Source organism: Saccopteryx leptura, chromosome 3 (assembly GCF_036850995.1).
Source record: "Saccopteryx leptura isolate mSacLep1 chromosome 3, mSacLep1_pri_phased_curated, whole genome shotgun sequence".
Classification (NCBI taxonomy): domain Eukaryota; kingdom Metazoa; phylum Chordata; class Mammalia; order Chiroptera; family Emballonuridae; genus Saccopteryx; species Saccopteryx leptura.
Window position 1 is genome coordinate 185894258 of NC_089505.1, and position 24385 is coordinate 185918642.

Consider the following 24385-nt stretch of genomic DNA (forward strand, 5'->3'; position numbering starts at 1 on the left):
TGTTCAATAGCCATTAACGAAATAAAAATTGAAAACATGATTTCAAACTTATTTTTTTAATTTTTATTTATTTATTGACTTGAGGGGGGAGAGGAAGAGAGAAGAAGAGAGAGGGAGAAAGAAACATTGATTTGTTTTCCCACTTATCTATGCATTCATTAATTGACTCTTGTATGTGCCCTGACCCAGGACTGAACCTACAACCATGGTGCATTGGAATCTCACTCGAACCAACTGAGTCACCTGAACAAGGCTCAAATTCAATTTGAATACAAATAAGAATAACTTTTAAAAAATTGAAATATTATGTGCTGATGAGGATACAAAGCAACTGATACTCTCATATGTTGCTAGTGGAAATGCAAAATAGACAACCACTTTGAAAACAGCTAGGCAATGTGATATTGTGATTTATAATAAGAAATATAGAGGAGATGACGTCAGAGTAATGGCGGGGTAGGAAGCGATACCGATAAATCTCCCCCAAAACTCAACAAGATCTTCAACCAGAAACAGAAAAACCTATACTTGGAGCCTCCAGATGCTTCGCAATACACTCAAAGGTATGGTCGAGTGAAAAATTGGCTAAATATATAACCAAACCCCGAAGGAAATAGGGAGTAAGAAATGCTCTGCCTTCCTCACTAACCTAAACAGGGTGGCTTTCTCTGGTAACTGAATATAGAAACTGAGGCGGGCAAAGGGGGTGAATAGATCCAGGCCGCGGCACAAACGGCCAAACCAGGCTGTGGCACGGAGATCCAAGCCGAGGAAAAACTGATCCTGTGGCAACCCAGGCAATACAAGCTAACACTCGTGCCAAACCCAGACAAAGAAAGACAAGCGGGGCAGCCATTTTACCCGATCTCCTGGTCGTTGCGCAGTTAGTGGGCGAGAGATTTCTTCCTAAGCCCCGGTAGTGGGTACCCGTGTTACCCCACAGAGAGGCAGAGTCAGAGGCCTTCCTGTGGGCTGAAAGCAGAATCTCTGGGCAGCCCCAGTGCCCTGGGAAAGCCGCGCATGGGAGGGAGAGAGAACTAATTCCAACGGTGGAAATTTTCCGTGCTGACGGGGTTTCACTCAGAGGGAAACGCGGCCGGCCTCATATCCTGGTCTGCGCGCACAGATAGTGAATGAGAGATTCCTCCGAGTACCTCGGCAGTGCGCGCCCGTGTTATAGCACAGAGGGGCAGAGTCAGGGGCCTTTGTGTGGGCCAAAGCGGAATCTCAGGCCGCCCCAGCGCCTTGCAAAAGCCGTGCACGGGGACGGAGCGAGACTCAATTCCAACGCTGCAACTTTTCCATTCGGTTGGGGGTTTCACTCAGAGCGTGAGACTGCTGGCCGGATATCCTGGTCTGCGCACACAGATAGTGAATGAGAGTTTCCTCCAAGCGTCCCGGAAGTGGGCGCCCGCCTGTGTTACCGGACAGAGTGGCAGAGCCAGAGGTCTTTGAGTGGGCGGAAACCCCGCCTGATTATGCTAGCAGCTCTGACTGACTGAGCCTTACCCAGAGCCCTGTGCTGAGTGGAAATAGAGTGGGGAGTTGCCAGCTCTTTGAGCCTCTTACTATTCAGGTTCTAGCCAGAGCAATCAGATAAGACAAAGAAATAAAAGGCATCCATATCGGAAAAGAAGAAGTAAAGGTATCACTTTTTGCAGATGATATGATCCTATACATCGAAAATCCCAAAGAATCCACAAAAAAACTACTAGAAACAATAAGCCAATACAGTAAGGTCGCAGGATACAAAATTAACATACAGAAGTCAATAGCCTTTCTATATGCCAACAATGAAACAATTGAGAACGAACTCAAAAGAATAATCCCCTTCACAATTGCAACAAAAAAAATAAAATACTTAGGAATAAACATAACAAAGAATGTAAAGGACTTATATAATGAAAACTATAAACCATTGTTAAGGGAAATCGAAAAAGATATAATGAGATGGAAGAATATACCTTGTTCTTGGCTAGGAAGAATAAATATAATCAAGATGGCTATATTACCCAAAGCAATATACAAATTTAATGCAATTCCCATCAAACTTCCAATGACATTTTTTAAAGAAATAGAGCAAAAAATCATCAGATTTATATGGAACTATAAAAAAACCCAAATAGCCAAAGCAATCCTAAAGAAAAAGAATGAAGCTGGGGGCATTACAATACCTGACTTCAAACTCTATTATAGGGCCACGACAATCAAAACAGCATGGTATTGGCAGACACTCAGACCAATGGAACAGAATAGAAAGTCCAGAAATAAAACCACATATATATAGTCAAATAATTTTTGATAAAGGGGCCAACAACACACAATGGAGAAAAGAAAGCCTCTTCAATAAATGGTGCTGGGAAAACTGGAAAGCCACATGCAAAAGAATGAAACTGGACTACAGTTTGTCCCCCTGTACAAAAATTAACTCAAAATGGATCAAAGATCTAAACATAAGACCTGAAACAATTAAGTACATAGAAGAAGACATAGGTACTCAACTCATGGACCAGGGTTTTAAAGAGAATTTTATGAATTTGAGTCCACAGGCAAGAGAAGTGAAGGCAAAAATTAATGAATGGGACTACATCAGACTAAGAAGTTTTTGCTCAGCAAGAGAAACTGATAACAAAATAAACAGAAAGCCAACTAAATGGGAAATGATATTTTCAAACAACAGCTCAGATAAGGGCCTAATATCCAAAATATACAAAGAACTCATAAAACTCAACAACAAACAAACAAATAATCCAATAAAAAAATGGGAAGAGGATATGAATAGACACTTCTCCCAGGAAGAAATACAAATGGCCAACAGATATATGAAAAGATGCTCATCTTCTTTAGCTATTAGAGAAATGCAAATCAAATCAGCAATGAGATACCACCTCACACCTGTTCGATTAGCTATAATTAGCAAGACAGGTAATAGCAAATGTTGGAGAGGCTGTGGAGAAAAAGGAACCCTCATCCACTGTTGGTGGGAATGTAAAGTAGTACAACCATTATGGAAGAAAGTATGGTGGTTCCTCAAAAAACTGAAAATAGAACTACCTTATGACCCAGCAATCCCTCTACTGGGTATATATCCCCAAAACTCAGAAACATTGATACGTAAAGACACATGCAGCCCCATGTTTATTTCAGCGTTGTTCACAGTGGCCAGGACATGGAAACAACCAAAAAGCCCATCAATAGATGACTGGATAAAGAAGATGTGGCACATATACACTATGGAATACTACTCAGCCATAAGAAATGATGACATCGGAACATTTACAGCAAAATGGTGGGATCTTGATAACATGATACGAAGCGAAATAAGTAAATCAGAAAAAACCAGGAACTGCATTATTCCATACGTAGGTGGGACATAAAAGTGAAACTAAGAGACATTGATAAGAGTGTGGTGCTTACGGGGGGGAGTGGGGAAAGGGAGAGGGAAAGGGGGTGGGGAGGGGTACAAAGAAAACAAGATAGAAGGTGACAGAGGACAATCTGACTTTGGGTGGTGAGTATGCAACATAATTGAACAACAAGATAACCTGAACTTGTTATCTTTGAATATATGTATCCTGATTTATTGATGTCGCCCCATTAAAAAAAAAAATTATCCACATTTTGGTTGAACCTGAGTGGAACTTAACATTTATTAAAAATCAATTAGGTTGGGTGGTCTGTTTTTATATTGAAAAGTCCTCATAATGTTAATTGATTTTGATGTATGTAGCACATAATATAATGACCAATACTGGCTCTTTGTTTTCTCTTATATATGATAGTATATACATTATAAGTAATGATGAGGAATCTCTAGTAAAAAAGAGACCACCATCAAATATATATACCTCCAAAGAAGTAAACTTACAATAATGGATTAATGTCTGAATGGCAAAGGATCACGGCATACATAAAGTACCAACACAGGATCACAAGCAGAAGCAGAAAATCATCATATACAATAGTTAAGGTATGTTATTTATTGAATACAAGGTGCCATTCTCATAGAAGCCACAGAGTGTATCTATTTGACCTCTTATCACTGACACATCTGCAAGCAGTAAAATTTTGTCCCAATTTTTCTTAGTAATGTTAGATAAAAAGTAAGTACCAGAATTGTCTCATGCTCTAAAGAAGCTCTTTCCTACACTTGGGTGGCTCAGTCTTTCCAGAGATTTCCCAGCCTAATTTTTACATTCTTATTTTGTCCTCAAGCTACAACCTACAGAAACAGTAAAAGCAATAGCTTAACTTGAGAGGGCCCAGAGGAAAGGTATTTAATAATAATATTAAGACATTTTAAATTAGAATTCTAAAAGAACATAATTGTTCTTCATTGTTTTGTTATTTTTCCTAAATTTTATAAAGGTTTTTTTTTTTTTTTTTTGAAGTTTCTACTGTTGCTTAACTTTTAAAACATTTTCTTACATAGAAAATATTAGAAAGTTTTTTTAATCTATACTGCATTATTTTCTCTTTTATTCTTACTTCAGAGGAAGAATTAATCTTTCTCTTTCCCAATACTCACCTCTCTCCCCTAGCTTGCTTACAATGAGAACTCATCCCAACAATTTCCCTCTTTCTCTTTTATTCTCAATCTTTCCTCTTCCAGATCTTTCTCTTTTGTTTATGAAGTGAGAGGTAAGTGTCCATCAGAAAAACTCCTGCAAACCTTCCCTTAACTCATGATTCCATTAAGCTTGGTCTTGAAAATCTCTCCTCATATACAAGAGCACCTGCTATATGCAATGCCTTCCTACTTTTTCTTCCTCCCTCTCGTGGTCATTGAAGTCTAGTGTGTGAGCTCATTTCTTAGATATTCTCTCAAAGAGCATCAAAAGCCACTTTATTGTAAAGGCAAACTATTATTTCATCTTTGTCTTAGTCAATCTTTCCAGAGTTTTTCTAGGGCAAAATGAGGTTCATGGACCAGCAGCATATGCACCATGTAGAACCCACGGAATCTAGAGCTCATCTCAGACCTACTGAATCTGCATTTGTATTTTAACCAGATAGTTGCGTTATTTATATGCATCTAAAGTTTGATTAGTGCTGATACAGAATACTTTGCTGATGTGACTACCCTCTCTTCACTTGAGATTTAAAATTCCATGACCTCCATAATGTCACACTTCTTGGGTTTTCTCTTACCTTTTCAGATTGTTCATTTGTAATTTACATTTTCTTTCTCTCATCTGTCCCTTAAATTGTTTTTCTACATTTTTTTACTCTTTTTTTTTTTTTGCAAACTTGTTATTCCTCACCTCTTTCAAGATGACTTTAGTCCCTACCTCTATCAAGATGACATCTATATGGTTCTCTTGAACTTTATATTCATTTTCTTAACTCCAAGCTAATCGTTGTCTTCTTAATTTCACCAACATTCAATTAGACCAAAATCACTGGTCAACATTTATTTGAAACCAGCTCTTTTGAATACCTCATCTCTGATAAGGGTAGAACTATTTTTTGCACCTGAGATAAAAATACTCTTGACTATAATTTTCATGTTTTTATTATAACATAACTATTTACCTATGAAGTATTATTAATTCAATTTTAACATGTTTCTTGCATCTTCATGATTGTATCCCATATTCTATTTCAGGCCTTACCCATTTTTTCGTTGGGCTTATGTAATGTCCTCCTTACTGAACTTCATGCCTTAAAGTGGTACTTGTCCAAATCTAATCTTTCATGTGCGCTGGAATTTAATGGTTCCTAAATGTCAAATATATTTGGTGCCATTCTGATTTTCCAACTTTTTTAACCCCCTCCCCTATTTTTTTGAGTGAGAGGAAGGGAGATAGTGAGATAGACTCCCACATGTGCCCAGACCAGGATCCACCTGGCAACCCCTGTCTGGGGCTGATGTTCCAATCAACTGAGCTATTTTTAGTGCCAGAGGTTGGCACTTAGACCAATGGAGCCACTGGTTGTGAAAGGAGAAGAGAGAGAGAAGGGGGAGAGAAGCAGATGGTTGCTTCTCTTGTGTTCCCGACTGGGGATTGAACCTGAGACATTCATATGCTTGGCCAATGCTCTATCTACTGAGTGTTATAGATAGCCAGAGCCTTGTGAGTCTTCTTTTACCAAAACATTTCCACTGTGCTTACCTTTCAAACTCCAAATTATCTTCCTCCAAAGCACAGACTATCTTTGTCTTTGCGGTAAAAATCTGGATGATTTTACCCAAAAGAGTTTCCATTTATGCCAGTCTTTTCTAGGACATGATTGTGCAGTTAGCATATATTTCATCAGATTTTACCAATACAGGATTTAAAGTGGAGTTATATTAAGAGAATTTCAGGTAAATTTCAACTATTCTCAAAAGCTCACCATTTATTTCCGGGAGTCTGCCAGCCTGTCTCACATGAGCTCATAATCTACTCATTTATATTGTCCCACAGTGACCTCTGAAACAGCTTGAATTACAGAATTGTAATTATATATATAGTATGCCTTATTGTCTCACAGGATAATATGTACTGTAATAGATAATATACTTCCTTTTCTCACAAAAACTGAGTGAAAAGGTTTTCTCTTTTTGCAGGTTGGAGACTGTTTGCATGCAGTTCCTTTCTCCCTGAAAATTTCACAATGAGATACTGAGATAAAAAACACATTTTATAGACAGACAACATACATTTCCCACAACCACCTCTCTCACCTCACAACTAAACCTCTGCTATTTAGCCAATCACATCTGCTTCACTTCTCTAAGATTAGTCTCTAACATAAGTGCTGGAAGGACCTTCCAGCATCTAGCCAACATGTGTACACATACATAGCTCAGTGGTTGAGTAGGCCTGGGTTCAAATAAACTCTTGGGAGCAAGGAACATCATATTATTTTGGTTAATAATCCCACAGCATGTAGAAGAATGACTTGTTGATAGTTGTAGCACAATAAAACTCTCCTGAATTAAATTCTGCATCACAAGGTCCATTGTTAATGCAAGTAAGCACATATAAAAAAAATTATCAAGCATAACAAAAATTTCCTTAGTTTGTCCGTAAATAAAGGTAAAACAGCCTAAAAGAGGTAATAACCCAAAAATTATATCATTGTTCTTTGCTTCCAACTTTCCATAATTATTTCTGGCCTTAGGTATTCACCTATTTTCAAAGCTTATCACCACTTAAACATTAACTATGGAATTAAATTCAGAATCTTCTTAGGGTGTGTGTACATGTGTGTTGTGTATCAGTGCACATCCATGGGCATGTGTGTTTAGAAATGAACATTAAAGGCACTCTTTTCCATGATTCATGGGCTGTAAAAGATTTAGCAGATTACATCTGAAGCCTATCAATGTGGGACAGCTTGTGGAAGATAATAAACATATTTTTCACATAGAAATGTTGCAGCCATAAACATATACCACGTGGTCACCCTTTCCCTAAGGTTTGCTTCTTTAATTGTAAATAACCAGAAAGCCATCAATCCAGAGTTTAATAAACTTTTAATTTGAAATGAATTACCACATGTTATGTTTGTTTACCCATTATTAAATCTCTTAGCAACATATCAGTGGCAGAAACAGCATACTGTATCATGGCCTTGATATATGAGAAAACAGACCCATGGGATACATTAACTGCTAATAATATGTTCAGGAATCCTCCAAAAATAAATAAATATAAGCAATGTAGCAGACTTATAGTCAAAGAGATTTTTATGTTTTGTTTTTGCATAAATTTATTCCGAATTGGAGCAAAACGTCCCTATGCAATCTTTGAATGTGAAGCTTCAGTCTCTGAGCTCAAGCAGAGCAAAATGATAACCAGCCTTTTCCAAAGCATTTCCCTAAAGCATAAAATATTCTTGCTCTCATGGTACGTAGTGTTCCCTTTTTGGACGTGTTCGTACTCATGTTTCTTGGAGTGTCGCCTGTCCTTTTGGAGGAATGGGGAGCACCATTCTAGAAGCCAAGTTCAGAGCACAGTGCAGTAGGTATGGAAAATATAGCCGCAGTACCCTGAGGAAAAACTAGAAAGCTAAAATGATCTGGTAAAAGGTGATCTCAAAGTAATTGCTTCTTATCTTCTGTTCAGTATCTTAAAACTAGGTTAACATGTCAGTATCATTGAAATATTGTTACTAAGTCAGAACCTACTTTCCCTATGTAAAAAATTCCAAAATAAGACTTTTTAGCTACGTGCTTACTCTAAGACTCTTCCTTGTTGAACTCACCCTTCTAGTTACAGTTCATATGTTTATTACTCTGTAATAGACTCCTTCCTTACTCTCCATCTTTATCCTGAGCTTCACATGCATTTTTTTCAACAGTCTCATGAACATTTTCTTGGATGCAATATAATAACAATAGGTCTAAAATCAAGCTAATGATTTTTCCTAATCTTGTCCCTTCCTCTTTTATTTCTCACCATCATCTCTGTTGGATGTCTATAACTATCCATGAAAAAAAAAAGAATCATTCTTAATTATCTCTCACCACTCATATTTCATTAATCAACAGGAATATTATTATCCTTAGTTTTATGGTCAGTTCTATCTGACCTCTTTAGTATTTTTTAGTATTTGTACTCTTTTCTTCAACTTCATATCTCTGCCATAATTCAGACCCTCACTTGTTTCCTAGACTACTCAAAACTTTTTCTAAATGATCTATTTCTAGATATGCCCTCCTCAAATAAACCCTCCTAAATACTGTTAGAGGAATCTGCCTAAGATAGAAATTGAAATACTGGTACATCACTTCCCTTCTTAAGATCCTTCAGTGACTACTTATTTTATATCAATTTCTCATCAGCCACAATAGACACAAAAACAGTGTATAATAGAGCGAGGAAAAATTATGACTTAGAATGTCATACATAGATAAATAATCTATCAAAAGTGAGGAAACAATGATTTTTGAGACATACAATGGCTAAAAAAGTTGACTACTCATGGATCCAAACTCTAAGTGAATTACTAAAGATTTATTTCAACAAGAAAAAAAAAGAAAACCAGAATAAAAACATACTGTATTAAAAATATTACAAAGCACAGATATTGATCAAGTGTGGCAGTAAATTGATTTTCTTTGTAGAATAAAAAAATAGAACTACATTTTTTTCTTAATTTAAAAAAGGAAAGCTTAGACAATACTAATGTGAGAGTACATGGAGGTATTTAGTGGGTAGTTAAAGCATACCAAAAGTCCTCTCCACATTCAGGAAGAAAAGAAGTTGATAAACTTAGATTTGTAAAATAAATATTTAAATATGTAAGTGAGAAAATAAAGGATAATGTTTAACATAATTAACAATAAAACCTACAGATTATAAACAGCAGAGGATAAATAAAATAAAGAAAATTATTTTGGCCTGGACGGGTAGCTCAGTTGGTTTAAGTGTCAACCTGATACACCAATGTTGAGGGTTTGATCCCCAGTTATGGCACATACAAAAATCAACCAATGAATAAATAAATAAGTGAAACAACAAATTGATGTTTCTCTCTCTCTCTCTCTCTCTCTCTCTCTCTCTCTCTTTCTTTCTCCAGCCTTCTACTCTCTCTCTGAAATCAATTAAAATAATTTTTAAAGAAATTATTTTAGGTTAAAAGAAATTCAGAAAAAAACATATTTTTAAAAGCAAAGACAAAACTTCAAAATATAATGTTACCAAGGAAAAATATAACAGAAAGCAATAATTATTAAAAATTAAACACCTATTAAAATACACATTATCTAGTTGTGTTGAACACAAAAATAAAATCTAGATTTATGCTGCTAAGACATACACAAAAGAGTAGCACAAACAAGTTTTATTTTTTAAAAATACAGTATCAGAATATAGTATGACATGGGAACATTTATCAAAAAAAATTCAAATGGTATTATAAATAATAGAAGAACTAGAACAGAAATCCAAAAGCACTCATAAACATATAGAAGGAGACTGCATCTATATGAAAAAATAGTAACACCACAAATTAAAACAATCATAAACTTGAATGCACTTAACAACAGATTTAAAATATATAAAACAATATCTGACGGAATTACAAGAAAAAATGGATAGGTCCAGTCAAAAATGATGATTTTACCTATAACTATCAGATAAATAAAAATTGAAGATAAATAAGTCAAGTTTGCACATCAAGGAGATTTAAAAACCCCAACTAAAACCTGAAGAATATAGGAATAAGGAAATAATAAAATTAAGTGTATAGACATAGAAAACAAAATATCAGTGAAAAGTCTTAATAGAGATTAATGAGCAGTTGTATATAAAACTCAAGGAGGACTGATAAAGAAAAGCAAATAAGGCATGTATTAATTCATATCAGTAATGAAAAAAGTACTATAACAATAGGTTTAGTTGTACTTCAAAATTATAATAGTATTTTTATATATGTTTTTAAATGTACATCTCTGTTACATAATGCACAAAAAAACATTGATTTACGCCCTGGCCAGTTGGCTCAGTGGTAGAGCGTCGGCCTGGCGTGCAGGAGTCCCAGGTTCGATTCCCGGCCAGGGTACACAGGAGAGGTGCCCATCTGCTTCTCCACCCCTCCCCCTCTCCTTCCTCTCTGTCTCTCTCTTCCCCTCCCACAGCAGAGGCTCCATTGGAGCAAAGTTGGCCCAGGTGCTTAGGATGGCTCTGTGGCCTCTGCCTCAGGTGCTAGAATGGCTCTGGTTGCAACAGAGCAATGCCCAAGATGGGCAGAGCATCACCCCCTGTTGGGCATGCCAGGTGGATCCCGGTCGGGTGCATGCGGGAGTCTGAAAAACATTGATTTACTCAAAGGAGAAGAACTAGGTTGCTGGGGGTGGTAGCAGTGGGAGGTAGATTTTATTTTGAACAATGTAAATGTATTGCCTAGTAAATAAAACTGTAACAAAAGGAAATAAATTTTTAAAGACAATACAATACTATCACTAAGTTAATTGAATTAAGTGTTTTAAAAATGAATTAATAATGGAATAATTGAATAATCAATGACAACCAAAAGTTGAATATGAAATCAAGTATTTCCCACCATTCATCCCACCAGAAAAAAGAGTGAACAGGATGCTTACAAAGCAACAAGACTAAAAACATGATCTAAAGAATAGTGTACATAGCATAGAAACAAGCAATTCACAAAATTAAAAACCCAATGGTCAACAGAAATATATGGAAAAAATGTTTAAAGTTACTTGTATTCAAGGAAATTCTAAGTAAAATAACTAGATATCATTCCACTGCAATTTAATTTGCAAAACTGACATTGACAAGGTTTGGTAGGATATAAGCCAAAAAATCTCACCTACACAGCTACTAGGAGGGTAAATTGACACAGTTACTTTGGATAGCAACAGTTACAGTTACTAAGCTATAAAGTTAAGTGTGTGCCCTGTGATTCATTCTTCTCCTGGGTCCATATGCTCTAGTGAAATTCATACCCATATGCACAAGGAGGATAAGTCAAAGAGTAATCATTGGAGCCTTGTTTGCAATAGAGTAAAATTGGAAACAATATGAATAATAAGAACAAAGTGTTACAATCATGCAAAAAATTCTATATAGCAGTAAAATCAATTAACCTGAAATGTATGTAATATGTGTATGTATGTGTAAATCTCAAATACAATGTTGAAAGAAAATAAAGGTGCAAAAATATAAAGTGTGATATAGTTACATAAACTTTCAATACATAGAAAAGATATGCGTTGTTTATAATTACATATGTTAAAATGTATTAAAATATACATGAAAAGGATCAATAATAAGTCTAAAAGGACTAGGAATAAAATGAAGCTTAAGTTCACAGAGGACTGTAGTTACATGTAAAATGTTACTTTTAAAAATTAAAAATGTAAAGCAAATAAAGCAAATTAGCAAGAATGAACAAAGCTGGATACTAAGTATTAGTGTATGTTATTTTCTGTACAGTTTGATTAAAATATTTGATAGTTTCAAAAATAAAAATTAGATGTGGTACATATATACTATGGAATACTATTCAGCCATAATAAATGATGACATCGTATCCTTTACAACAACATGGATGGACCTTGATAACATTATACTGAGTGAAATAAGTAAATCAGAAAAAAACTAAGAACTATATAATTCCATACATAGGTGGGACATAAAAAATGAGACTCAGAGACATGGACAAGAATGTGGTGGTTACAGGGGGTGGGAGGGTTGGAAGGAGAGGGAAGGGTGGGGGGAGAGGAGGGGCACAAAGAAAACCAGATAGAAGGTGACTGGAAGACAATTTGACTTTGGGTGATGGGTATGCAACATAACCGAATGACAAAATAACCTAGAGATGTTTTCTTTGAACATATGTACCCTGATTTATCAATGTCATTTGTGTACACTATTTCAAAGAACATTATTTCTTTTAGTGCTTGATTAAACCAATCTTTGAAAACAGAGGCTTATAAAATAAACTTCATTGTCTGAGAAACTTTTTCTAAGAATATTTTCTCTTTCATAGCCATTTGCTGGTACCACTCTTATGAGCAGCAAGAAAAATTAAAATCTAAAAATAAGAGCCAAAAAATGAAAAATTCTCCCCCAGAAAACTAAAATATATATACTTTAGAGAGCAATAGGTCATGGAGAAAAACTTGTATTTCCATGAAGTAATTTATATTTAATTTATGTGATTTATAGTTATGCAATATGAAAACCAGTGTTCTTATAGGTGATCACCTTCTTTTAAACAGCATGTATAGAAAGAAATGCATTAATAATTAAAACTTATTACCTAGTTTTATGTAATATAACACAACTTGAATTATTAGTAATAGAATGCCAAAAAAAAAAAAAAAAGTCAACTGACCCTGAGAATAGTATAATGAGGATTTAGCTTCGTCGACCATTGATGCACAAAGATTTTTCTGTTTTCCTTTCCCAGAAAATACGGGTGTCTTTGTCTTTTCCACACCTGATTCTGCTTTTTCTGCTTTAGCCTTTAAACAAACTGGAAATTCAGGAGAAGTATCTCTTACACGACTTTGTTGATCATCCAAACAAAGAGGAAGTTTAATTACCTATTAAAAGATAAGTCTGTTATGTAAACTGATGAAAATATTACACGCCCAGATAATTTTCTCTGGAACAATAACATAATTCACAAAATTCAAATGGCCAATTATGATGTCAATTTATCAAATCTTATTATTTGCTTTTGTTTGATTGCTTCACCAAAAATAAACATTTTTGTCATAACAGATTTACATAATTGTTTGATTGTTTCAGATATTGCCATTGCTATACATGTTTATCAGTTTTTTCTTTGTTTTATCTTATTTTTCTTTAATTTCTTCTTCCCAATAATATTATCTAATATTCACATTGAGATAGAATTAGCAATTATTTGTTCACTGTTTATTATCCCCCCAAAATAATTTTAAGCTCTAAAATCAATAACAAGACTAAAGAATCTAATGGTTAGCATTTGGGTTTTCACTGCAATTTTTTCAACTTCTCTCTGTTTAAATTTTAAATAATAAAGTACTTGGAAGAAATAATCAATGACCTAAGAATTGAAATATTCAGAAAAGTGAGAAATTGATAGAAAAGATTTTCTGGGAAAAGCTAAAAGGTTACCTTGCTTACATGATTTTCTCTTTTACATGTTTTCACACATACTTTGCAGCTAAATCAGAGTAATTGTCCAGTCTCCTCCTTCATGACCAGGGTTATTAGCCTGCATTTTATCCCTGATACCACTGTGGTAGATCATGTAAGGTCATGGCTAAGCCAAATGCCCTGTTTCTGTCTGATCCTCTCTGACTGGAAGTTTCCTTCCCATAACAGACATGGGAAAAAAATTATATGACTGTTTCCTTTAATCTCTTCTAAGGCTATTTTGCAAATACTGTTTTTCTGTCCCAGTATCTATGTGGTCTGTCTCCCATCCTAAGTTATTCTTTTCCTGATAACTCCAAAAGAAGTATCAAATTTACTTTTTTATTTGTTCAAAAATGTCTGCATTTAGGAAAGCTCACATCAGAAAAATTCACATGGAGTCATGTGCTGCATAACATTTCAGTCAATGCCAGACGACACATATGACAATATTAGACTATAATGGAGCTGAAAAATTCCTATCACTGAATGATGTCATTGCTCTTTAAAGGTTGTAGTACAACACTTACCTATGTGTTTATGTAAACAAACTATGCTGCCATTTTTATAAAAATATAACACAATATGTACAGTATATAATGCTTAATAATGATAATAAATGACTATTTTACTGGTATATGCATTTACTATACTATAGTTTTATCATTATTTTAAAGTTTATTTTCTCTATTTATTAAAAAAGTTGCTATAAAATAGTAAGTCATGTTACGCCAGCAGCAGTATCATATACCTTGTTTTTACCATGTTTCTTGATTGCATCATTTTATCTTGTGCTTCCTTTTAATCTTGTTCTGTAGAATAACATGGTATACAGGTTTGTAGCTTAAGAGCAATGGGTTCTACCATAAGCGTAGCTGTGTAGTAGCCCAGACCATCTAGGATTGTATAAGTACACTCTATGTCATTTGAATGATGAAATCACCCGACAACAAATTTTTTATAACTATCCCCATTGCTAAATGGCATTGGACTATATTTCAGAATTTCACATAAGAAGAAAATAAGGGTTTCAAGATGAAAAATTTTTGTTTTCATCCTACTGAAAGGGAAACATCTGCATTTCTACTCTGTCTTATAATCAGAAAATAATGTCTTGTTTAATGTTACCATTTTCATTAATCAAACTCACTCACTACTCGAGTACCGTTAAGTTTACAGAGAGAAAATTTTTATTATTCTTTATCGTATAAGAATGTTAGTGAACAATTACATTCATCTGTAATGGTTAATGGCTAGTGAATTCGAAGATAGATAATTCTACTACTTTTTCACAAAGTTTTTCAGTAGGGAGTCTGAGATAAAGAAGGGATATTTTAGTAATGTGTTCAAAAACAAGTATTTTAGTGAAATCAAGTTATTCTAATATTGTAATCAAACAATTACTTTTCTTATTTTATAAATTTTAAACATCACTTCTTGATTTGGTGATAAATGTAAAATATTAATCTCTTACTACATAAATTATTTTTTACAAAACAAAGTTAGTGCTGATTTTTTATGCCATAATTTACAGAACACTGAATGTTAGGTAACAATTAGTAAAAATTTAAAGAAAATTTATAAATGTCTTTCACATTAGCTAATAACTTACACCAAAATTTATTTCCTTTTATGGCTATATTTCCATTTTCAATTCATTATGATCTTTTGATACTGTATTTAAGTCACTGATTTGTTAAATTTTGAGGGGCATTTCTATAGTTTTCTTCAAACTGTGGGTGATTTTTAATGCTCCTTTGAATTCATATGAGTTGTTTTTTTAATAGCATAACTAGAATACCCCAACAAGATACATAAGTAAAACATTATAATGAAATTAGCCAAAAGAAAAATTACTAGCTATGCTGATTTTTAGGCAAAAACATGTTTATTAAAAGTCTTTGTGTTTAATAGTTTCATCAGTTGCTAGATATAGACAGATGCTATAGAAGATAGATAGATAGATAGATGATAGATAGATAGATAGATAGATAGATAGATAGATAGATAGATAGATAGATAGACAAATAGATGATGATGATAGATAGATAGATACATACATACATACATACATACATACATAGACAGATAGATGATAGATGAGATGATGATGATGGTAGGTAGATAGATAGATAGATAGATGACAAATATATAGGTTAGGAAGAAGACATCATAGCATTTTATGATACAGGTAGACTGGAAAAATATAATAACCAGAAAGAATATATTGGACATATATGACAAAAATAGACTAAATTTATGTTGGAATACTTTGTCTTTACATATGTTACCATTTTCTCTTTTGGATTGTCCATGGTGTCTGCTGTGAATAAATTTATGCAATGGCATTTCTGCTAAAAGACTTGGTAGAACATAAAACTCCAAATATATACAAATAAATAGTGTGTGCCCAAGTATTTTTTGTTTTGTTTTGTTTTTTTTGTTGTTTTGTGGTAAACAGGATTGCTTGCTTTGAAATGACATGTGTGACAAAGGGAGCCTTGTCATGTCCACTCACAAACTGTAGAAATGTGGGTCATTAATCCTCTTTTGTATGACTCATCAAACAAATGGCAAGCAACAAGAAGGCAGAGACCAACTTTTTTATCTCTTTTGTATTGTGAGAACAAGCCATGCTCAATACACAATTAAAGCTCAACAGTACTTTAAGATAAGGAAACATACCTTAACTCTACCTCATGTTGATGAGACCGATCTGCTCTAGCAACAAAAGATGATAAACTGACAATCAGGGGCTTGAGTGCTCATCCTAACCCATTCTTAACACAGAAGCCTAGATTAAATTTTCTTTAAGGCTCTCTCTAACTAAAATTTTATTCATTTGTAGACATCAATTTAATCTGTATTACCATAAATCATTATTAACATATAACTACTTTTCAAGGTTTGCGATTATTTATTGAAATTTTCAATAGCATGAATGAAAGTTAAAGGTTAGAGAGCTGCAGCTTTGGAAAATTTTTTACATTATTTTTCTATGTACAAAATAATAGTTCAAACCTGAAAATAGAGATTGCATAGCCAGTGGTCCAAATCAAGACAAATCAAATCTTCAATTTTCCTGAAGTTGTTGAATTTCTGGTCATAATGTCCTCGGAGAAGGGGACACTTAAATTTTCCCTCCACTATATCAAAGTTGTTATCACATAAAGGAAAAACTGACCAGCCCATAACACAGTCAAGACAAGTATTCTTCCCACGAAGGAGAAAGAGTTCAAATAAGAAAGCCATTCCAGGTTTTACATCTTTCTTAGGGGGAAGTATCTAGAAAAGAAATTAAGACAAGATGAAATTGGGATGCTTGTATTTAGAAACACAACATATTCAGTGATGACAGATAATTAAAAATTAAGTAAAAGGTTGGTTTTTACTTCTATTTTTTGCCCTTAAAAATTTCATTGAATGCACTTATGTAAATAACCTTTCCAGCCAAGGATATTGAGCTCCCATGGCACAATAAAAGTGAGACCCATATAACAAAAGACAAATTTGACCTTTCCAGTTCAAGATTATGCTCTTTATGATCTTCAGGAATCAAACTTGTAACATGTTAACTAATGTGGCATACACTACTTTCCAGTCCTTTTGCTTGAACTGGTACCTTTATTGTATAACTGTTTCTATATTACGTCCTAGTCATTGTTTTATTTGCCTGCCATTTACCTTTGTGCCATTTATGTACCCTGTATAAGTACTTTGCACAGAATAAATACTGTTTTTAAAAGATAGTTGAATATCACACTCCAGACAAAATAATCCTAAGCATAATGGTAGCTTGAATTACTATTATAAGGTCCACCTCTTTAAAGAAAAATAATGCCCCATTTAATTTTGTGATTATTCTGTTTATTTCAGTTGACACTATAATGCACATCATTGTAAGCAGTTTGTCAGTGCTAAATAAATATTTTGAGGCATAAAGATGGATGAAATGATCAGATTGACCAAGCCATTGTCCAAGTTCCCAAATGGAGAGGTACAGCCTACCCTTTGGCATTTAAAATAATATTTTTAAGAAACTAAAAAATATAGCCCTTTTATTTAAAAAATAAAGTGTAGATTTTTTTTAGTGTGAATACTTATAAATGAGCAAAAATAAGGACTTGCCTAAGACTATTTTAAAACAATATGCCTAAAGTGTGTAGGCATATTTTATACGATTTATGTAAATATCCCAAGACTTAGTTTATGTTTAAAATGAAACAGTAGCATCTGTTGAAAAATGCCATAACCCTGTGGCAGCTGCTATTAAACCATTAACAGGATCAGGTTTCATTTAAACCAGATTTACCATTTTCTACAACAGCCCATGGGAAAGCTAAAAACATTAGGCACAAATTACTTGACAAGAGAGATTCTTAATCAAGCCATACTTTTCATTTGACTAGTTGGCTGTGAGTAACTTCTGTGATAAGAAAATAAAAGCTAAATGAGAAACAGAAAAAAATAGAATAAAAAACCTAATTTTAAAACATCATTTAAAAATAAGGCTAAACTGATGCTAGTCAGTAATTTAATCTATTTTTATCCCTGATTTTTTTTGTTGTTTGTTTTGTATTTTTCTGAGGATAGAAGCGGAGAGGCAGTCTGACAGACTTCCTGCATTTTCTCTACCAGTATCCAGCCGGCACGTCCACCAGGGGGCAATGCTCTGCCCATCTGGGGCATTGCTCCGCTTCTGCAGCAGAAGCCATTCTAGCGCCTCAGGCTGAGGCCATGGAGCCGTCCTCAGCGCTCGGTCCAACTTGGCTCCAATGGAGTCTTGGCTGTAGTAGGGGAAGAGAGAGATAGAGAAGAAGGAGAGGGGGAGGGGTGGAGAAGCAGATGGGCGCTTCTCCTGTGTGTCCTGGTAGGGAATCGAACCCGGGACTTCCACACGACAGGCCAACACCGCTGAGCCAACAGGCCAGGGCCTATCCCTGCTTTTAGAAGTGAAAACTAATGTTCCTCTTATACTAACCTGATCATAGTAGATATGTTCAAAATAGATTAAATAACATTAAATGATTTTTTTTGAGAGAGAGAGAGGCAGGTAGAGAGAGACAGGAACACCAGCTGCTCTTGTATGTGCCCTGACCAGGGAATCTAATTGGCAACCTCTGCGCTCTGGGACGACACTCCAAACAACTGAGCTATCTGGCCAGGACTTAATTTTCATTGATTTTTAGAGAGACTGAGAGAGAAGGGGGGAGGAAGGGAAGCATTCATTTGCTGTTCCACTCAGTCGCTCATTCCTTGGCTGCTTCCCTTGTGTGTGCCCTGAGCAGGGATCAAACCTGCAACTTTCTTGTTTTGGGACAATGCTCTTAACCAACTGAGCTAACTGGCCAAGGCCAAGACCAGATAAAGTTTAACCAAACAGGCCCAACTCTATCATTAATTTTCTTATCATTTTTTGCAAGTCATTTTTCTTTTTGTATCTAAATTTCCATGCATTCATGTTTCCTCATCAATAAAAATACAAGAATATAAGCATCTTTTCCAAAGTTGATACAATTATCAATTTGAATAATAAATATAAAAATGTTCATAAAATTATAAAATGCACATAACTATTACTATTTATTTTAAGCTTTTAGCCCAACTATTTCTAAGAAAACTTAGATTTTAGTTTATTTTAACAAAGAAGAATATTTTAAGGTTTAGGCTCATCTATAAAAATATAAAACACCAGTATCATTTGGTACATGAGAAACAGTTCAAGACCACAAACATAACCTTGTAACACCACACAGCTTGTGGCACCTGTAGCCATGTAAAAAAGAAGTCAGTGCTCACACACAAAAGGAACTTCACTTCAACCTGTTTTACAAGATAGAGAAGTCACATGCAACTACCCTGACAGCCCCTAAATAAACAAGTATATAAACAAGAATAAACCTAGTCATTGATATTGACTAAAAAGGAATAAGAGCCATATGTTATCAAATATTATCTTACAACAGTTGTCTTACCTTATTTATTATTTTAGTACCTTTCCCTTACTGTATATCATAGAGAGATCTTCCCTGTAATGTGTAGCTTGGCACTCAGTCTTTTCCTCTCTGGCAAAAAAGGATCACTAAGTTTCCTTGTACCTCTCAGAAGATCCTTTCCACACACTGGAACATTTCCACAGCTATCTTATGGTGTGACATTTCCATGCATATTTTTCAGTAGCTTTGTAATTGAATACTGTATATCCAGGGAACTAAATGTATCAGGCCTCCAGTCAACTATCAGTGTCTTCTCAACATGGGAGTTCTGGTAGTTGGAAATCATGTCTTTATAGTATTATTGCTTTCAGAGTACCCTGAAGAGCATTTCTTTTCAGAAGGATCAGACACTGCAGAGCCACATTTTACTGCATAACATAATGGTGGTGCATTTAGTCTTCCTATCAGAGAAGGTGTATGTGAAAGGACAGTGGAGAACAAGCAGAATCCAAGAAGCAAACAAGAATTCTTTTTTTAGATTGTAAATAATGGCTTTATTCTTCAGAGAAACTTTCAAATATTAAACTAATGCTATATATAAAAGGGAAAAAAGCAAATCCATCTTGTTTGCAGCAAACTAAAGTATGCATTTTCTTCTTTTGCCAAATCTCCATATTCTAGGAGAATAATAACTTTTGGCTCTTCCTAAATATGCAAACAAGAATTTTTTTTTATAATAACTTTATTTTTTTAATGGGGTGACATCAATAAATCAGGAAACATATATTCAAAGATAACAAGTCCAGGTTATCTTGTCGTTCAATTATGTTGCATACCCATCACCCAAAGTCAGATTGTCCTCTGTCACCTTCTATCTTGTTTTCTTTGTGCCCCGCCCCCTCCCCCTTTCCCTCTCCCATTCCCCCCTCCCCCCCTTACCCACCACACTCTTATCAATGTCTCTTAGTTTCACTTTTATGTCCCACCTACGTATGGAATAATGCAGTTCCTGTTTTTTTCTGATTTACTTCTTTCGCTTCGTATCATGTTATCAAGATCCCACCATTTTGCTGTAAATGTTCCGATGTCATCATTTCTTATGGCTGAGTAGAATTCCATAGTGTATATGTGCCACATCTTCTTTATCCAGTCATCTATTGACGGGCTTTTTGGTTGTTTCCATGTCCTGGCCACTGTGAACAATGCTGCAATAAACATAGGGCTGCATGTGTCTTTACATATCAATGTTTCTGAGTTTTTGGGGTATATACCCAGTAGAGGGATTGCTGGGTCATAAGGTAGTTCTATTTTCAGTTTTTTGAGGAACCACCATACTTTCTTCCATAATGGTTGTACTACTTTACATTCCCACCAACAGTGAATGAGGGTTCCTTTTTCTCCACAGCCTCTCCAACATTTGCTATTACCTGTCTTGCTAATAACAGCTAATCGAACAGGTGTGAGGTGGTATCTCATTGCCGATTTGATTTGCATTTCTCTAATAGCTAAAGAAGATGAGCATCTTTTCATATATCTGTTGGCCATTTGTATTTCTTCCTGGGAGAAGTGTCTGTTCATATCCTCTTCCCATTTTTTTATTGGATTATTTGTTTGTTTGTTGTTGAGATTTATGAGTTCTTTGTATATTTTGGATATTAGGCCCTTATCTGAGCTGTTGCTTGAAATTATCATTTCCCATTTAGTTGGCTTTCTGTTTATTTTGTTATCAGTTTCTCTTGCTGAGCAAAAACTTCTTAGTCTGATGTAGTCCCATTCATTAATTTTTGCCTTCACTTCTCTTGCCTGTGGACTCAAATTCATAAAATGCTCTCTAAAACCCAGGTCCATGAGTTGAGTACCTATGTCTTCTTCTATGTACTTAATTGTTTCAGGTCTTATGTTTAGATCTTTGATCCATTTTGAGTTAATTTTTGTACAGGGGGACAAACTGTAGTCCAGTTTCATTCTTTTGCATGTGGCTTTCCAGTTTTCCCAGCACCATTTATTGAAGAGGCTTTCTTTTCTCCATTGTGTGTTGTTGGCCCCTTTATCAAAAATTATTTGACTATATATATGTGGTTTTATTTCTGGACTTTCTATTCTGTTCCATTGGTCTGAGTGTCTATTTTTCTGCCAATACCATGCTGTTTTGATTGTCGTGGCCCTATAATAGAGTTTGAAGTCAGGTATTGTAATGCCCCCAGCTTCATTCTTTTTCTTTAGGATTGCTTTGGCTATTCGGGGTTTGTTATAGTTCCATATAAATCTGATGATTTTTTGCTCTATTTCTTTAAAAAACATCATTGGAAGTTTGATGGGAATTGCATTAAATTTGTATATTGCTTTGGGTAATATAGCCATCTTGATTATATTTATTCTTCCTAGCCAAGAACAAGGTATATTCTTCCATCTCATTATATCTTTTTCGATTTCCCTTAACAATGGTTTATAGTTTTCATTATACAAGTCCTTTACATTCTTTGTTATGTTTATTCCTAAGTATTTTATTTTTTTTGTTGCAATTGTGAAGGGGATTACTCTTTTGAGTTCGTTCTCAATTGTTTCATTGTTGGCATATAGAAAGGCTATTGACTTCTGTATCTTAATTTTGTATCCTGAGACCTTACTGTATTGGCTTATTGTTTCTACTAGTCTTTTTGTGGATTCTTTGGGATTTTCGATGTATAGGATCATATCATCTGCAAAAAGTGATACCTTTACTTCTTCTTTTCCAATATGGATGCCTTTTATTTCTTTGACTTGTCTGATCGCTCTGGCTAGAACCTCTACTACCACATTAAATAAGAGTGGGGAGAGTGGACAACCCTGTCTTGTTCCTGATTAAGGGGGAAAGCCTTCAGTTTAGTGCCATTTAATATGATGTTAGCTGATGGTTTATCATATATGGCCTTTATCATGTTGAGATATTTTCCTTCTATACCCATTTTGTTGAGAGTCTTAAACATAAAATTGTGTTGTATTTTGTCAAAAGCCTTTTCTGCGTCTATTGATAAGATCATGTGGTTTTTGTTCTTTGTTTTGTTGATATGGTGTATTACGTTAACCGTTTTACGTATGTTGAACCATCCTTGAGATTCTGGGATGAATCCCACTTGATCATGATGTATTATCTTTTTAATATGTTGTTGTATTCGATTTGCTAGTATTTTGTTTAGTATTTTAGCATCTGTATTCATTAGAGATATTGGTCTGTAGTTTTCTTTTTTTGTGCCATCCTTGCCTGGTTTTGGTATGAGGGTTATGTTGGCCTCATAAAATGTGTTTGGAAGTATTACTTCTTCTTCAATTTTTTGGAAGACTTTGAGTAGAACAGGAACCAAGTCTTCTTTGAATGTTTGATAAAATTCGCTGGTATACCAGTCAGGGCCTGGACTTTTGTTTTTGGGGAGGTTTTTAATGGTTTTTTCTATTTCTTCTCTACTAATAGGTCTGTTTAGCCTTTCTGCTTCTTCTTGACTCAGTCTAGGAAGGTTGTATTTTTCTAGGAATTTATCCATTTCTTCTAGGTTGTTGAATTTAGTGGCATAAAGTTTTTCATAGTATTCTACAATAATTCTTTGTATATCTACGGTGTCCGTGGTGATTTCTCCTCTTTCATTTTGGATTTTGTTTATACGAGTTCTTTCTCTTTTTTCCTTGGTAAGTCTTGCCAAGGGTTTGTCAATTTTGTTGATCTTTTCAAAGAACCAGCTCCTCGTTCTATTAATTTTTTTCTATAGTTTTTCTGTTCTCTAATTCATTTATTTCTGCTCTGACTTTTATTATCTCCTTTCTTTGGCTGGTTTTGGGTTGTCTTTGTTCTTCTTTTTCTAGTTCCTTAAGGTGGGAAGTTAAGTGGTTCACTTGGGCTCTCTCTTGTTTGTTCATATATGCCTGCAGTGATATGAATTTCCCTGTTATCACTGCTTTTGCTGCATCCCATAGATTCTGATATGTCGTATTGTCATTTTCATTAGTCTGTATATATCTTTTGATCTCTGCACTTATTTCTTCTTTGACCCATTCATTTTTTAAAAGTATGTTGTTTAGTTTCCACATTTTTGTGGGATTTTTTTCCTCTTTTTTGCAGTTGAATTCTAGTTTCAAGGCTTTATGATCAGAAAATATGCTTGGTACAACTTCGATTTTTCTGAATTTGCTGATGTTGTTTTTGTGGCCCAACATATGGTCTATTCTTGAGAATGATCCATGTACACTGGAGAAAAATGTATACTCAGTCACTTTGGGATGAAATGTCCTGTAGATGTCTATCATATCCAGGTGCTCTAGTGTTTTGTTTAAGGCCACTATGTCTTTGTTGATTCTCTGTTTGGATGACCGATCTAGAGCCGTCAGCGGTGTATTGAGGTCTCCAAGTATGATTGTGTTTTTGTCAGTTTTTGTTTTAAGATCAATAAGTAGCTGTCTTATATATTTTGGTGCTCCTTGGTTTGGTGCATATATATTAAGAATTGTTATGTCTTCTTGATTCAGTGTCCCCTTAGCCATTATGAAATGGCCATTTTTGTCTCTGAGTACTTTTCCTGTCTTGTAGTCAGCATTATCCGATATGAGTATTGCTACACCTGCTTTTTTTTGGATGTTATTTGCATGGAGTATTGTTTTCCAGCCTTTCACTTTGAATTTGTTTTTATCCTTGTTACTTAGATGAGTTTCCTGTAGGCAGCATACAGTTGGATTTTCTTTTTTAATCCATTCTGCTACTCTGTGCCTTTTTATTGGTGAGTTTAATCCGTTTAAATTTAGTGTAATTATTGACACTTGTGAGTTCCCTATTGCCATTTTATAGATTGCTTTCTGTTAGTTTTGTGTCTTGTTTGATCCTTCTCTTTCGTTTTT

General features: G+C 34.7%; 1 protein-coding gene across 1 annotated transcript in view; it reads right to left on the reverse strand.

The window, feature by feature from the left end:
• Positions 1-24385, reverse strand: part of LOC136398384 (uncharacterized) — a 212904-nt gene that overhangs the window by 41853 nt on the left and 146666 nt on the right. The window contains exon 5 of the mRNA XM_066372681.1: positions 12799-12939. Within this exon, the coding sequence (XP_066228778.1) occupies positions 12799-12939 (141 nt within the window). The remainder of the gene's footprint in view (positions 1-12798; positions 12940-24385) is intronic.